Source organism: Lagopus muta, chromosome 5 (genome assembly GCF_023343835.1).
Source record: "Lagopus muta isolate bLagMut1 chromosome 5, bLagMut1 primary, whole genome shotgun sequence".
In the NCBI taxonomy this organism is placed as follows: Eukaryota; Metazoa; Chordata; class Aves; order Galliformes; family Phasianidae; genus Lagopus; species Lagopus muta.
In genome coordinates this window covers 45,252,273-45,267,707 of record NC_064437.1, presented here as the reverse complement: position 1 = coordinate 45,267,707, position 15,435 = coordinate 45,252,273, and the positions used below count along the sequence as shown (strand labels likewise).

General features: G+C 38.1%; 2 protein-coding genes across 24 annotated transcripts in view; one reads left to right on the top strand and one right to left on the bottom strand.

The window, feature by feature from the left end:
• LOC125693507 (calcium/calmodulin-dependent protein kinase type II subunit gamma) overlaps positions 1–15,435 on the bottom strand; it is a 761,290-nt gene that overhangs the window by 643,396 nt on the left and 102,459 nt on the right. The window lies entirely within an intron of this gene.
• The window catches only part of KAT6B (lysine acetyltransferase 6B), a 92,473-nt gene that overhangs the window by 38,751 nt on the left and 38,287 nt on the right, over positions 1–15,435 (top strand). For all 7 annotated transcript variants that reach the window (XM_048945527.1, XM_048945529.1, XM_048945530.1 and 4 more), the window contains 3 exons: positions 10,261–10,369; positions 15,015–15,130; positions 15,280–15,361. In XM_048945527.1, the coding sequence (XP_048801484.1) occupies positions 10,261–10,369; positions 15,015–15,130; positions 15,280–15,361 (307 nt within the window). The remainder of the gene's footprint in view (positions 1–10,260; positions 10,370–15,014; positions 15,131–15,279; positions 15,362–15,435) is intronic.

Genomic DNA, 15,435 nt, shown 5'->3' with positions numbered 1-15,435 from the left:
ACTTCAAAAGAAACTAGCCTTGACTGCAAGTGTGTCTTATTTCTTAGTAATTTATACTTGTTTGCTTAATGCTGAGCAACTTTTAAATGGCATGTTCAAAAAGGTTTTACATGAAGCTTTAAAAAAAAAAAAAGGGAGGGGAGGGAGAGGAATTATATGTTATATCTGAACTACATTGACATCAGTGGCACAATTCTCAGACTGAAGCAGAATCAGTATCTCATCCAGGGTTTTAAGTCTGGGGAAGACTTTCTCTCTAACTTATACTGCAGTTTTACCTTTTTTCTCCTTGTCTTTCAAGAGATCTGTTCAGAAATACTAACATGTGGATATCAGATCCTGCAGATGTTGACTTGGTTAGCAAGACTTCTGTGAATGATGGAGGCTTTTAGGTTGCAATCTAAGCATCAAATTGAAGAGAGGAAGCAAGATCTGTTCTGCAATTCTTTATTCTTCAGCAATTAAGCGGTCTGGATTTTAGACAAGTAGTGTTCAAAAACTTTTCTACACTCCTCAAAAATCAAGCATCACTTTTGAGTCACTTAACTGATATTTCCCAAACTCTTGCTCTTGCAAAACTGAGGGAGATGCTGTATGCATCCTAAATAATACTTATTTAAATTAGCATTGCTGTTAAATTACATGTGGTGTTCTTCCAGTTTTTGAGGGCTGCCTTCTGTGTGCTTAGGGAACCTACTGTAAGCATTTGGTATAAATAGATTATATTAAAAACAAGCAAATTAAGCCACTGAAGGACATGAGACACAAAACAACCTTTATGCTTAGAAATAGGCTCATCTTCTTGCTTGTGCCTTGGGATCCACTGTCTCCTTGTTGTGAGTTGTTAAGGGAAATATTTTTCTCACACTGACTTATAAAGGAGCCTGACATGTGTAGAGAGTCTGTAGAGATCAGATTTTTAGCACTTTAAGATCATTTAAAAAAAAACCTCAGCAAAAACCTTGGCCTTACAGGTTAATCCGGTTTTGCAGGGTATTTGGTGATCTAGGCAGGGTAGTTTTCTTCCTGCTGCTGCTTCTCTTTCCATTGGATTGCACATGACCTCTGTGTGAAGTAAGAGGCAAGGGGAAATCTAGAAGATCCACTTGTACAGTGGACTCCTGCAGTATGTTTGTGTGTCAGTGTGCTCTTGTCCCAGCCGTGCTCTGAAATTAAATCAAAGTGTTGAGCTATTGTATTGGAGGTAGAGTCTGATAGGGAAGGCCTCTTTGTTGTAGGAGGCAGCGTCCCTCAATTGTGAATGAGGTTGTAGGTGCAAGTTATTCCATTGCTTAATTCTGTTAACAGCATCAGCTCCTTGTTATGCTGAAGTAATCCTCTTGGTGTTGCTTTGCTTCCGAATGCTGCAAGACTTCCTTTTCAAAATTGGGCCAGCAACAACAGCATTGTTAGATTGACCTGTTAGGCTTTTTATGTTCTTTCCTTCAGTTAAGCCATTTGATGGAGTGTTTCTTGCCATCATCTGTAGGTCATCATTGCTGTTGTTGACAGAGAACATAACCTTCTTGAAGGATGGCTTAAAAATCCCTTGCAAAACTATATCAGGCTAGTTATTAGCTGCTTTGCTATTGTGTTTCTCTTTTATTTCTCCTGTGCTCATTCTGATGCTGTAGCTTGCTTGCACTCCCTTAGTAGGATGGAACATCAATGCTATTGGTAGGATAGAGATTACCTCTTGGACTTCATGGCTTTTGCTTGATACTGTGCATTAGGTGGATGAAGACTAGGGTTTGGGAGACTGACTGGTTCATTTCCAAGTGTCATGCAATACAAATTACTGCTATCTTTTCTTTTTTATTCACCCATCCCTCTGCTTAAATATGATGATTGAAGCAAAGTCTCAAATCTGTACTCTTGGAGAGGCTTTTATATAATTTTATTTAATAGAAATTGGAAACCTTTTAAGAAAAGTTTGGCCTCCTGTGAAATATTGGTTTTGTTCTGAGCTGTTCGTGTTCCAGTTTACATATCAGGGCTGGTTATTTTTTTTGTTCCAGTTTACAGAGTAGTGTTTTATTGTATTCACGTAGAGGTAACTTTCATTTTATAAATACAGGATTTTATTTTTTTTTGTAATTTCAAGATTGTTTTAACTTGAGGTGAGCAGAGAAGGTCTTCCATGTTGCATATTTCCTATACACGTAAAGAAACAGGGACCAGTAGAGCAATCTGTTTTATTTTATTTGGAATGCCAGCCCCTTCAATAATTTTTTTGGGATGTAGGATGCCTTTACTTCTTCATTTTTATTATCCCTCTGCTGGGGGTTTCAGCAGCTAATCAAGTGAAAAACTGCTATTCTCTTTGCTCTTGTATAAAATGCACTGTATGTACTTAACAGATCTAGCAGACTTTCAGTGACACTGAGTTGTGTAAATTTAGAAGTCTGTGAGTAACTTGAAAGTTTTGGCTGTTTGAATAAATTGCATTTCTCTCCCAGGAATAGAATTTGGTTCACGTGGTGGAAAAATAAGCTGTTCCCATTTAATTCAGTTATTTGACCAGCTTTCACCCTTTTCAGAAAGCAGATCAGGTATGAGTTTATTTTTAAGTACTTAAACAGTAGATTTGTATTCTCCATAGCTCACCTGGTTGAGTAATATTTTAGCACCATTCTTTTCAGCAAATAAAAACCAGTGATGTGGCAATGGCATGTTCCTTGTTGCCCATGGGAATATAGGGTGTTAGTCATGGTAAATCTTTAATACCAGGGACTCTATAGGAAAGGTGACTGTCTTAACAGTGATGTTATTTGTATTATGTCCTTAAAATAAATGATTTGTGAGAAAGAATGGCAAATTGTAGATAAATTATAATAAAATCCTTTTCTTAAAAAACAAACAAAACAAACAAACAAAAAACAAACAAACCCAAAACAACGACAAAAAGAAGTCTGCATTTCAGAGCATCCCAGTCCTGTGAAGCCCCAGCTTCTGAATTTGGTGTAGTGGTGCTCAATTTTGAATAGTCCTGACAGTAAACTAGCGCAAAGAGTAAACTAAATAATATATGCATATGAGCAACTTAATATGCAATTAAATATCTTCCCTGAGTAATTAGCATCAAGATACCTAATAATTATCCTATGTCACAATGCAAACATGTTAGACGTGTTTATGAAGGATGACTTTGGTAATAAGTTATGAATAAAAATGTGCATATATACAAACATCTAAGTAAACATAGCTTTGTGCCAACCAAGTGTATGATGCTGGAGTTTTTTTAATCTACCTGAAGGCAGTACTTTCTCCAATGAGTGTCAGAATTGGCATTCCTATTGGATCAGGCTTATGAACCACAACCCTGCTTACCTGCTTGTGGTTACCTGTGTAACAATTCCCAGTTGCACTGTGTTAAGGGGTAGAGTTTGGAGTTAGGAAATAATACAAGCTCATTCTAACAACTGTATGTATTTGTGACCAAAAGCAAGTCCCTCAAAACAAATATCAAACTAACAGAACGAATATACGCCAATGGGTTTTATGACAAAAAGGTTGGAAATCTCATAGGCATACGAAGAAAGAAATGATAAGCAGGATTTTAGCAAGCTGGATACTTGCCCAGCGTTAAGTTACCTCTGAATTAATAACTCAAGGTGGACTTAAAGGTGAGATTCCTTGGAGGGCTGCATACTGATCATGTGGCATTGTGGTTGATGACGTAGAAGGTGAATACATGATAGATCAATGTTTTAAGGCTCTAATGTATCCTTTTTGTGGCAGATAGGGAGTGCACAAGGAATAATGGAAATGTGCGTTGCTCTTAAGGAATCTAGATTGGATTTAAAGGATTGAGTTTTTTGGGGGTGTGAAGAGCTAAATCTCTTCTAACTTTGAAGGAAGAACTTAAGCTGCATAAAAAGATATCACCTGGAATATGGCCCAGTGCTTTGACTAATGACGGCTATGTAAGGTGTAATGCAACTGTGTAATCTGCATGGCTGGATTTGCAGCAGTGATTTTGCTGTGGGAGTCAATGGACTCTGTCAGAAAGTGCATGTAGGAAAAGAAGTCAGTTGTTGGTATACTTGAAGATATTCTGTGTGTCAAATTAAAGAAGAAAGAAGAAATAAAGCAAAACACAGTAAAGTCTCCCCAGAAAAGCCTGAAAAGCTTTTAGCAAGAAACTGAAGCTGTGCAAACTGTGTAGGTTTTGGATCCAGTTGCTGATTTTGATGTATGCAATTAAGAGAACAGAAAGAATGAAGTTTGGAGTTGGATAAGGAAAGAAAAAAATAGGTTGTGGAGCATTTCTGATTTTTTTTTTTTTTTTCCAATTTGTATCTTTAAACTGGTATTTAAGTATCCAGTATCTTGTAAGATGAATCTGAACATACCAAGTTTTTGGATCTGAGTTACTTTTGTCTAGTTTTCTATATGAAGTAATTTATAAGTACATTTTGAATTTCAGTTATTTTGTTATAGGTGCAGAACCCAAGCAAGAAAGACCCCCATGCGAAATAAGTTCTTTTCCATTCATAAGGGAAGAGCCTTCTCTCTGCTGTATTGCTGCCTTAAGTATCTGGGTTCTGTAACTGTTGAAATGATAGCAGGGTATACACGTACCAAAAGTGTTTTTAGATTGCCAACAATAGTCTTCCATGTCTATTAAACTTGGATTATGGGTTGAAAGCCTTTCCTCTGCAAGCACAGGGGCTTTAAATTGATTCTGTTAAAAATGAAAGTTGAGCCTCTAGAGAACTGGGGCGTTTATCTGTACTTCTAAGCACCTTTCTCCAGGAGGTGTGTCCTGTGGTTTGGGTGTTGGTTTTATAACCAAGTGACTTTCTATATACCAAAAATTTTGTTTCAGTGTACACGTTGTTACCGGAAGATTAATGCAGTTTAGCTTATATCAAGTTAATTAAGATGACTGGGACTCTGGGAGGAAAAAAAAATCAATAATAAAAAATTGTTCATATTTTTCAGAGTGGGAAGGAGCAGGTGAGTGTTGTGTTTTTTTACACTCCTGGCTTTAAAAAAGAAAAAAAAAAAAAAAAAAAAAGGAAAAGAAAAGAAAAGTTATTATAAGGGTAATACACAGAATTGTTAGTTGTTCTTCAAAGAAGCTATCAGTAACATAGCATGTGCTGTGCACATGTTTTCTATGCATAATTTAATCTCAGGTTTGTAAATTAACCAGTGTGTTCAAGTAGAGCCTTTGCCTGTTTAAGAGCTGTAGCTTTCTTAGAGGCAAAAGCAGGGATCTGAGAAGTGGGGGAGTGCTTCTCTGCTTGCAGCCACCTGTAGAAGCAGGTCAATTTGTATGTACTTCCAGGAGCTTCCCACATCATCAGGAGTGCTGGCCAGAAGTCAGATTTCTAGTTTTCAAGACGTCATCGTGTTTTCATTAGAAACATGATGTGAGTGACGGTCTTGTGTGCTCACAATCTTCTTCACCAGTCATATGCCAGTTGCTCCATGTGTGTACATGAACAGAAGATCAGGGACATGCTTTCAACTGTTGTAGTTATGTGTCTTCGGTGGTGCAAAGCCAATAGTTTCACACATACATATCCTAATTTCCGTACGTATGTAATAATTGAAAATTATTAAGGAGGGGAGGATGTGAGCAGTGGAAGCACCTGTGTAGTAGGGAAATTAGAGATATAAAGCAAAAGAGAAAATGATTACGTACACTAGAAGTGAAGATGGTCATTTGGAGGGAGAAGCTTCAAACTACAGCTTTTCCTCCATACGTTATGTTGTTTATTGCCATTAATATGTGGTATAAAACTAGTCAAGTTCTTCTGTCTTGCAGCTGCTCTTGAGATGACTTTTTCCTTTCTGCTTTCTGAATGTGTAGGTCCTCCTCTAATGTTTGCACAACGTCTAATGTTTTCACGCTTCTGCAGTGCTAGTAGCCTGTGTGCACATTTCTACCATCACTTGAGCATGGGTGTATTTTTACTACATGATGCCTGTATTTATGTGCTACTCTAGAACTAAACATGGGATTTCGTGTGCAGAGGTCGCCAGGAAGTTATTTTAAAAATCAAATTCTCGCATTTCTTGTAATAACTGAAACTGTTTCTGAAACACAGCATGTGTTTGTTTCAGGTACGGAAAGCAACTCGTTTTTTCCCCCCCCTCACAGAATGGATGTAGCAAGAGAATTTGAGCTGAAAGTACTGGTAATACCTTGCCTTGCTTATGATCCAGAGCACCTGCTTCAGTACTTGAGAGTGGAAATGAGTATCTGTGTCTCATTCAGTTTTTGTTTTCCTATACTAATAATGAAGTGTTCAGTGAAGACACTCATAGGAGTTCTTGTCCAAGAACTTCTTTTCTTGAACCCAGGATATGGTAAAAACAAAAACCCAACAACGTAACTCCATAAAAAAATGTAGACAGCCCTTGTAGATAGAGATTGAGACAAGACGTGGATCCTTATAAAGGTCACAGCAGTTCCCATTTTCAACAGCATCTCTCCTGTTAATGTCAAAATCTCTTCTCTGCTGTTTCTATTCACGAGTTAATGGAAACCTAAAATTGGGGTATCACGTTGAGGGCTTTCTGAAAAGGTGTTGTGAGATACAGTAGCAAATGTGAGTGAACATCTGAGATTTTTGAATTATTGGTTGAAATTCAATTTCTTAGAAGCGTTTGTGAAACTTCTTAGTTCTCTTAATATGCGTAACATTTAATGAGAGTAGGGCTTACAACCATAATTGTGTGTACACAGCTAATGCCTGGCAGTTTTAAGACAATCTGTTTAAATCTTCAGAGTACAATAGCAATGCAAAGAATAATTTCTTTGCTTTCAATGGGATTCTAGCTGTGGGTAATTTTGCATCCTCAATAAGACGACTTTTCAGGACTTCAGATGTGACTTCTGCGGCAGCAGAACATTAGAATGCTGAATGCTTTAAAACTTCCATGGGAGTTATAAATGTAGTGAGAAGAACAAACAAGTTCCATCAGTAGAGAAACTAGAATAGGAAAAAAAAAAAGTTATTTTGGAACAGACTTTTGAAACCAACTATTCTGGCATAAGGTAACTGAAATCCAGCAGAATTTTTAACCAAGGATTAATTGTATACATTCTGAGAAGCGAACAAGCTTTCCCAATGATGGCTGTGATGTATTTTAAAATAATGCCTTGTGAGGAGCCCTGTGAGGACTCTCTGACCTTCATTTGCTCTGTTTTTGGAAGCTTCCTGCCACTTGTGAAGCTCTGGTTGCAAGGCCTCTCAGGCCCCAGGCATTGTCAGCCTGCTGCCTGGCCTCATCCCTTGTCCTCTTGCCCCTGACACTGCTTTGCAACCTTCTTTCTCCTAAGCCTCCATGAGCTGTGTGTTTACAGATAGCCACTTCTGATGCCAATTAATGTCACGGCCGCCTGTAAGGGTTACCTGACCCATGGGTGTGTGAGGATTGCAACAGCGGGTTTGTGGGATTCTGTAATACCAAGGACGCAAAGGCTTTTGTTTCTTGAGTTTCTTGGTTGCCAAATACTACAAATCAGTGCTGTAAAGCAAGTCTGTACTTATGATTATTTACTTATGTGCGTACCTGTCTGTGTGTTTTGAAGAGTTGTTTTCCCCGCACTGCTCCCAGGACTAGTGGACATGGGCAGGCCTTGCTCTGCGGGAGGGCTGTCCTGGGCCATCAGTATCCCAGATCCCAGTATCATCAGTTTGTTTCACTGTTTTTTACTGTTGTTGTTTTTCTGTACCCATCAAGGATATCTTGGGCTCCCAGCTGTGCTTGTCAGGGATGCTCAGGGTTCCCGGACTAGGCAGTGTTCTTCTGTGTCAGTTCTCACACATGGGTTGCTTTATGTCTGCTATGTCATTGAGTAACTGGCCAGGCTAGTTTCTGTAAGAGATGAAATGGAATTAACCTTTATGTTGGCCGACAATTATTTTTTAGTGGATAATGGTACTTGATGGCTATCTTTTAGATGGGAAGCTAAAGATTAGACTTGAAAAAATGATACAGGTATGAGAAGAGTTTCTTTGGATTATATGCTGACTGTTAGAAATTATTTTTTATCCTAATTGAGCCAGTTATGAGACAGAAATAATACTACCAGTGTAATTCTGCTTTAACTATACAAGTTAAAACAACATGAAATGAAGTTTTATGTACTTGCTGCTGGTAGCATGTGTATTCTTTTGTCAGTAGTTTGGAGATCAGACCCAGTAATAATCACAGTTATTAATGTAAATGGCTCCTAAGTATATACTGGAGCCTGAAAGTTTCTTGAAAACCTATGTGTGAAGTGATAGGATTTGCAAGCTCTCTATTATTAGGTTTGATGTGGGAACATCAGTCTCTGTAGCCCTGAACTGCCAACAACCTTTGTCCTTTATTTTACCTTCAGTTCAAAAAGGAGAAAAAAAAAGAGGAGAGGGGGGGGGGGGGAGGGGGGTAGGGGATTGAAATAGGGAAGTACATGAATGTTGGCTAATGGATGTGTCTCTCCTAGAGCAAAAAGAAAAAAAAAAATCTTGGAAAGATAAATGAGATTGTGGACCTAGATTTGTTTCATTATATGAATTGTATTTGATGTTTTATAAATAATTTATCAGCGCAGGCATTTCTGAAATGGCAGAAGTTCTGTCCTATCAAAGAAAAAGAGAATAGCATGGTTGCCAAAATTAGACTTCTACTAGATTTCAATTAAAAAAAAAAAATCTTTAAAATTATCTATATTAAATCTCAAGCAGAAATTGAATTTCACAAGACACTGCAAACTGAACAGTTTAATTCGCATACATCCAGACCATTTTTCTATTACTATCATTATTGATATCTGAGTGATTAAACAAATAGCTTATTTTTCATCATTTGTATTTTTTTAGGTCAGTACCATTTTCCAGTAAATACGAGTATGTTAAATCTGTAATGATAGAACATATTGTAGAATTATGATCTCTTACTGGTGAGATTTGTAACTAATTCTCGTTTATCAGTAGATGTATTATTTTAAAGTTACAGCTGAAAAGTGCTATGGTGCTCTCTCATCTATAGAATTAGTGATATTGCCTGATGCTATCTTGCCCCCAACTGACAACTTTCAGAAAAAGTCCCTTACCCCTCTGAGATGATTCTGAAGAATACCCCTCAGAACAACCATTCCGCTCTTCCCAGAACAGCAGCAGTGCACAGATTTGTAGGTCAAGTAGAGCTGGTCTGCCATATTGTAGAAATATTATGGCATATACTGGAAAGGAAAACAGCAGAGTTGAAAACAAGGTGTCATCAATTCAATATGTAACACACTGCTGCCCATTTAAACCCAGAAACTATGAATATGTAAAGGAAACTATGCAACTATTTTGACTTCTTCAGTTTTTGGTACTGGCTACTAGAAGTCAATCTGGGAAGATACTCTTCTTTTACTGTACATGATCTGCTGAAGAAATAGGTGCACCTAGTTGTACTTGTTACAAATCTGTTTACAGATACTCTATGTAGACTCTTTAATATTTGGATGATGCAGGTAACTAGTTTCACGAACACTGAAATTTAATGCAGAAAATGTTTTGAGTTTTAAATCTCTGATAATTTGTCATATACCACCTAAGGAAGATGGGGAAATAAATTTGCAAAGGTTTTTTATTGTTTTTAAGGGAAGAAGTTGTGTGTATTACTTGCAGATATTGGAAGATTTGCATGTTTGTGTTATTCTGGCTGCATGCGATATTTGATGGGACTCATCAGACTGGAAGAAATCAGTGAAACAGGTGTCATCAACCTAAACTGGTGGTTTCAGAGAGGAATGCCAGGAAGTTATCAGTTGGTTGGAAATGTCAGTTTTGAGATGCTTTATTGCATTTTTTTTTTCTCCATCTCCCTGTGGAAAGGAACTTCATTCAACTGTAATAAAACCCAATTTGTATCTTAATCTTTTGAGTACTGTTACAGCTGAACAAGCAATTTCTCTGCATTCTAAAGTTTAAATGGTGTGTTTAAGAATGATGTCCTGAACTTCCTGGATTTCTTTCCTTAATACTAGTTTGCACTGAAGAGGTTTATGTGGGTTAGTATGCAAGGATGTTAATTATAGGTTAACTTTTTTTAAGATGATAAACTTTGTTATTCTCAAGTGAGTGAAACGGATGTTCATCTTGGTAATGAGCATGTAGTACATCAAAGTGTCAGTTAAAACCAATTCAAGTTAATGAGAGAGAAAAGGCTGCTGAGAGTGGTTTGTATGTGCTCATAGTTTGAGAAAAAACTATTTTTTGCTTAATAAAGCTAACTATGCCTGTTTGTTTTTTTTAAATCTAGCCCCGTGCTGATCCCATCCCCATATGTAGCTTCTGTTTGGGAACAAAAGAATCAAATCGTGAAAAGAAACCAGAAGAGCTGTTGTCTTGTGCAGACTGTGGCAGCAGTGGTAAGTTGGCTGAATTTACAAATACTATAAATGCGCATATATAAGTCTGTTTTTAAGGTATTAAAATACTTTTTTAACATTTGATTGTCATCTTCTCTTCAAACAGGGATTGAGAGCTAGGACAAAGTATGTAGGAACAGGTGGAAGAAACAGAGGTTTCTCTTTGGCTAAAATTTTATCATATGGATAACAACCAATGAGATGTTTGAGTTTGTAGGCCCACGTGATGAGTAAATTTGTAGGGAAGCCATACTTGCAAAATGCTGGATTTGTTTTATTGTTTGGGATGTACACTTGATCTGAGGGCTCAGTTTAGCACTGTACCACTAACTGATCATCAGAAATTTTGCCTGCACTGATTTGCAATATCTAAGAAGCTGAGTAAGCTGCATAGGGAAAAGGTTTTTGCAATACAGCTGACATACACACCAGCAGTACTGCTTCTGAAAGAGTGTATCTGCAGTATCTGACTGTTTGGTGCTCTCTTGTTCCGGTCTGGTGTACATGGTTGTGCATAAAGTGGACTGAGGAACAATTGTATCTGAAAGGTGACAAGTTAGATCAGTTCCCTCGTCCAGTTCACCGCGCAGCCACACAACCTTCTGTGCTAAGATGAAAATGAGGGAGGTGCTTGGGAGGGGAGTCAGTATGATCCTCTGAAGCCATCGCTGCTTTTGAAAAGGCTGGAAATTTTCAGTTTCAATTTCTTAAAATTTAGAGTGTGTACCTATGATGATTTTGTAGGTGTGCAGCTGAAGATGGCCAATCTTTTGGTACTGTTACCAAAGTACTCAAAGTACATAAGTACTCAAGTAAAAACAAAACTGTGGATTAAAAATACAGTTTCAGTCAATCAGATACACTTTTCATTGTGCGCTTCTGAATCTGTTACCTGGAAGACTTGGAGGACTGGCCTTTGGGGGGGGACCTGACAGTGGTAGGACAAGGATTGAAACAAAAAGAAGGGAGATTTAGATTAGATGCTGTGAAGAAATTGTTTACTTAGAAATTTACTTAGAAAAAGGCACTGCAACAGGCTGTCCCTAGAGGTTATGGATGCCTCATCCATGGAGGCATTCAACGCCATGTTGAACGGGACTCTGGGAAGCCTGATCTAGTAAGTAGCAACCCTACCTGTGGCAGGGGGGGTTAGAACATGATAATCTTTAATGGTCCCTCCCACCTAAGCTATTCTATGATTCTGTGACAGATTCCTTCTAACAGAACCAATTTGTTTTCTGGTATATTAAAGCAAATGAAATGAGGAAGTGGCTTCACACCAAACCCTACAGACTTATTTAAACCATCTTATATATGGCTTACAGGATTCCTGCACTTTCAAATCTGTTTTCTATTATTTATAGATGTAATAGAGATTTGTGGTTGGTTAGACTAGTATGCAGAGTTTACATTGATCAGATGACTTCGGATATCAGTTCCTATTCTGTTATGTAGTAATCCTCTCTAGGTCTAAGGACTGTGGAACTGCGGAAGTCTTGACTTTCATGGATCAGCTTCCATTTGAATTAACACTGATACATTCTCTCTGCCTCATTAAGACTAAATTATCTTTAATTATCTCCTTAGATGCATTACATATAAAGAATGAAATACTGAAACTGCCAATCAGATTGCTGGATGGTTAAACTTTAGCTACTGGTGCCTAACTAAAATAAAACCCAATTTCAGTGCAATATATAAATACCAAAACTTCATTCAAGTGTAGGCTTATTGTAATTGGATTTACAAGTTTACACATCGCAGTATGTTTCAAAGCTTACTGTGTATGAAATTTAAAAGAAACTCGTGCACAGCAATCATGTTGGTGTTCAGTTGATCAGAGATTAAATTGCAGTGCCCACTATTGGCATGTCTGCTTTGCCTCAGGTTTTTCGCTTCAGTTGTTTGTTTCATCAAGTAACACTTCTGTATTCTGAATGCAGAAACTATGTGGGTGTATGCACATCCTCTCTAACATCATTTGTATTTTGTGGTATTTGGGAGAATAATACATTTGAGTAGTGAAAATGAAATGCTTGCTATGTCATTCTGCACAGGGTGTTTTCTAAAGGAATAAGATGAGGAATATCATATGAGAAAACAAAAGCAAACATGACTTTTTTTTCCTTTCCTCCCACTGACCTTTGGTTTTGAAAAATCAATAATTTATAAATTGTACAATCAGTTCTAAAAACAAAGAAATTGTTTATTTCTGTTAAACTGTGTGGTGAGAATAAATGGCAGTGTTTTGGTTTTTTTTCCAAACTTTCCTGGAATTTATTCTTGATTGTTCTTTACTAATAGATTATATCACTGCACTTTATTTTCAGAATGTGATATTTTTACACTATTTATCTTTTAAAGTTTAACAGAAAGTAGATTAGCCTTGCATACACGCTGTAAAAAGGGCCAATTTCAGTGCCAACTTCAGATTCTTAAGTGGCTTCTGCATTCCATCATTCATGCCTCAGTTTATTAGAAAATGAAAATAGGACATGCTTGAGGATTACCCTGTGTCCTTGTTTGCTGTGCTTTAGCTATGGTGTTTTAAATGAGAAATAAATAGAGGATAGAGAAAGTCTGAATCACCACCAGCAGCCCATTACCTGGAAGAAAGTACTTATCCAGCCTCTGACAACGAGAAGAAAGCGTTTTGCATTCATATAACATTAGTGCAGAATTGCATCATAGAATCACAAAATCATCAATGTTGGAAAAGACTTCTGAGAACATCCAATCCAACAGTCCATCTATCACCAGTATTTCCCACTAAACCATGCCCCTCAGCACACCTAAACATTTCTTGAACACTTCTAGGGATGGTGACTCCACCACTTCCCTGGGCACTGTTTCCAGCATCTTGCTCTCTTGGGGAAGAACTACTTCTGAACATCCAACCTGAATCTCCTCTGTTGCAACTTGAGATCATTCTCTCTAGTCTTATTTAGTGATACAGGAGAAGAGGCCAACCCACACTTCACCTAACCTCTCTTCAAGTAATTGTAGAAAGTGATAAGATCACCCCTGAGCCTCCTCTTTTCCAGACTGAACAATCACAGCTCCCTAAGCCACTCCTTGTAAGACTTGTGCTCCAGACCCCTCACCAGCTTCGTTGCCCTTCTCTGAATATGCTTCAGGGCCTCACTGTCCTTCTTGTAGTGAGGGGCCCAAAACTGAACACAGTGCTTGAGGTGTGATCTCGTCCGAGCTGAGTACAGAGGAGTGATCACTTCCCTGCTCTTGCTGCCAATGCTGTTTCTGAATACAAGCCAGGATGCTGTTGGCCTTCTTGGCCACCTGAGCCCATTGCTGGCTCATGTTCAGCTGGGCATTGACCAGTACCCCCAGGTCTGTTTACAGAGTCTTCCGGCCACTGTGCCACAAGTCTGTAGCATTGCCTGGGGTTGTTGTGACCAAAGTGCAGGACCCAGCACTTGGTCTTGTTGAACTTCATCCCATTGGCCTTAGCCCAGCAATCCAGCCTGTCCAGATCCTTCTGTAGGGCCTTCCTTGCCCTGGACAAATTGATACTTCCTGCCAGCTTGGTTTCATCTGCAAACTTACTAAGTGTGCTCTCAAACTGTCATCCAGGTTATCAGTAAAGATATTGAACAGAACAGGCCCCAGTACCTGTCCCCAGTGAACACCACTCATGACCAGTCACCAGCTGGCTGTAACTCCATTTACCACTGCTCTCTGGGCCCAGCCATTCAGCCAGTTCTTTACTCGGCAAAGAGTGTCTTTCTTACAGCTTGATGTCCTCGATTATCTCTGAGTGTAACACTGTTAAAAAGTACTTTCTGGGGAAGGTTCATCCTTTCCTTTTTAACAATACTTTTATCTTTTCTGGGTTGAGGGTGCGCTCTGCTGAGATGGTTGAAGACATGAGGAGATGCTGCCTGACATGTTGTATGTGTACCAGTGTCTGGTATCTTGTATTAATTGGAAGAACAGCTAGGCTGCCATGGAAAAGTTAATGATCATACTTAATGAATAAAACATGGTTTCATGGGAAATGGAACTTCAGCTACTCTTCTCTCCCTCTCTCTTCCTCCATGCCTCTCATTTTAAACCTTCTGTGGTAGTAAGGTTTTTGTTATTTGCCTACTTCATTTTTTTTTCCCCCTTTTAACTGCTCTAAAATTGTTCTTTGTATATGACTAAGTAATAAGCTTGAAGGAAAAAAATGTGCAGATTGAATATTAAATTTTTTTAGAAGGAAGTAAGATATCTAGAATGAATTACTAGTTCATTCTTACATGAAGATGTCCTGTTTTTTTTGCACTGCTATGAAAGGAGTGAGTTCAAGTACACAGAAATGTGTTGTTGTTGTTTTTTTCCCCAGCACAAATGTCAACTATTAAACATATGATGGGAATAACTTAGTGAAAAGAAAAAAGTGCCCGTAAAGGCTATTTTACAGGTGTCAGTTAATGGAGAAATCAACTGTTTCTCTTTTTTTATGGTAGTTTTCTCGTATCTCCTTTCAAGAAATGAGAATAATGTCAAGGTTCTAAAAACCACCAAAACTTGTTGATGGTTCAGGCTACATTCTGTTAAGCATAAGAATCAATAATTCTTAAATCTTAAGCTTTAATTCCTTGGGTTTGTTTTTTTGTTTTGTTTTGTTTTTTTTTGTTTTTAGGACATCCATCATGTTTGAAATTCTGTCCCGAGTTAACATCAAACGTGAAGGCCTTAAGATGGCAGTGTATTGAATGCAAGACATGTAGTGCATGTAGGATCCAAGGCAAAAATGCAGTAAGTTTACTGTTCGATGTTACTGACTTGTGTTTACTGTAGCTCTATACATAGCACATGTGCAAATACAAATCACTGTTGTGCAACCTCTAGCAATGCTATATTAAGTCTTTTTTTCCTCTTCCTCTTCCTTCCCCCATCCCCTTCAGGATAACATGCTTTTTTGCGACTCCTGTGATAGAGGGTTCCACATGGAGTGCTGTGACCCACCACTTTCCCGAATGCCAAAAGGTGATAATGAAAATCCTTTCAATGAAAATACTTTCATTCACAGTCTTTTCTCCTATTAAATGACCAAAAGCTCT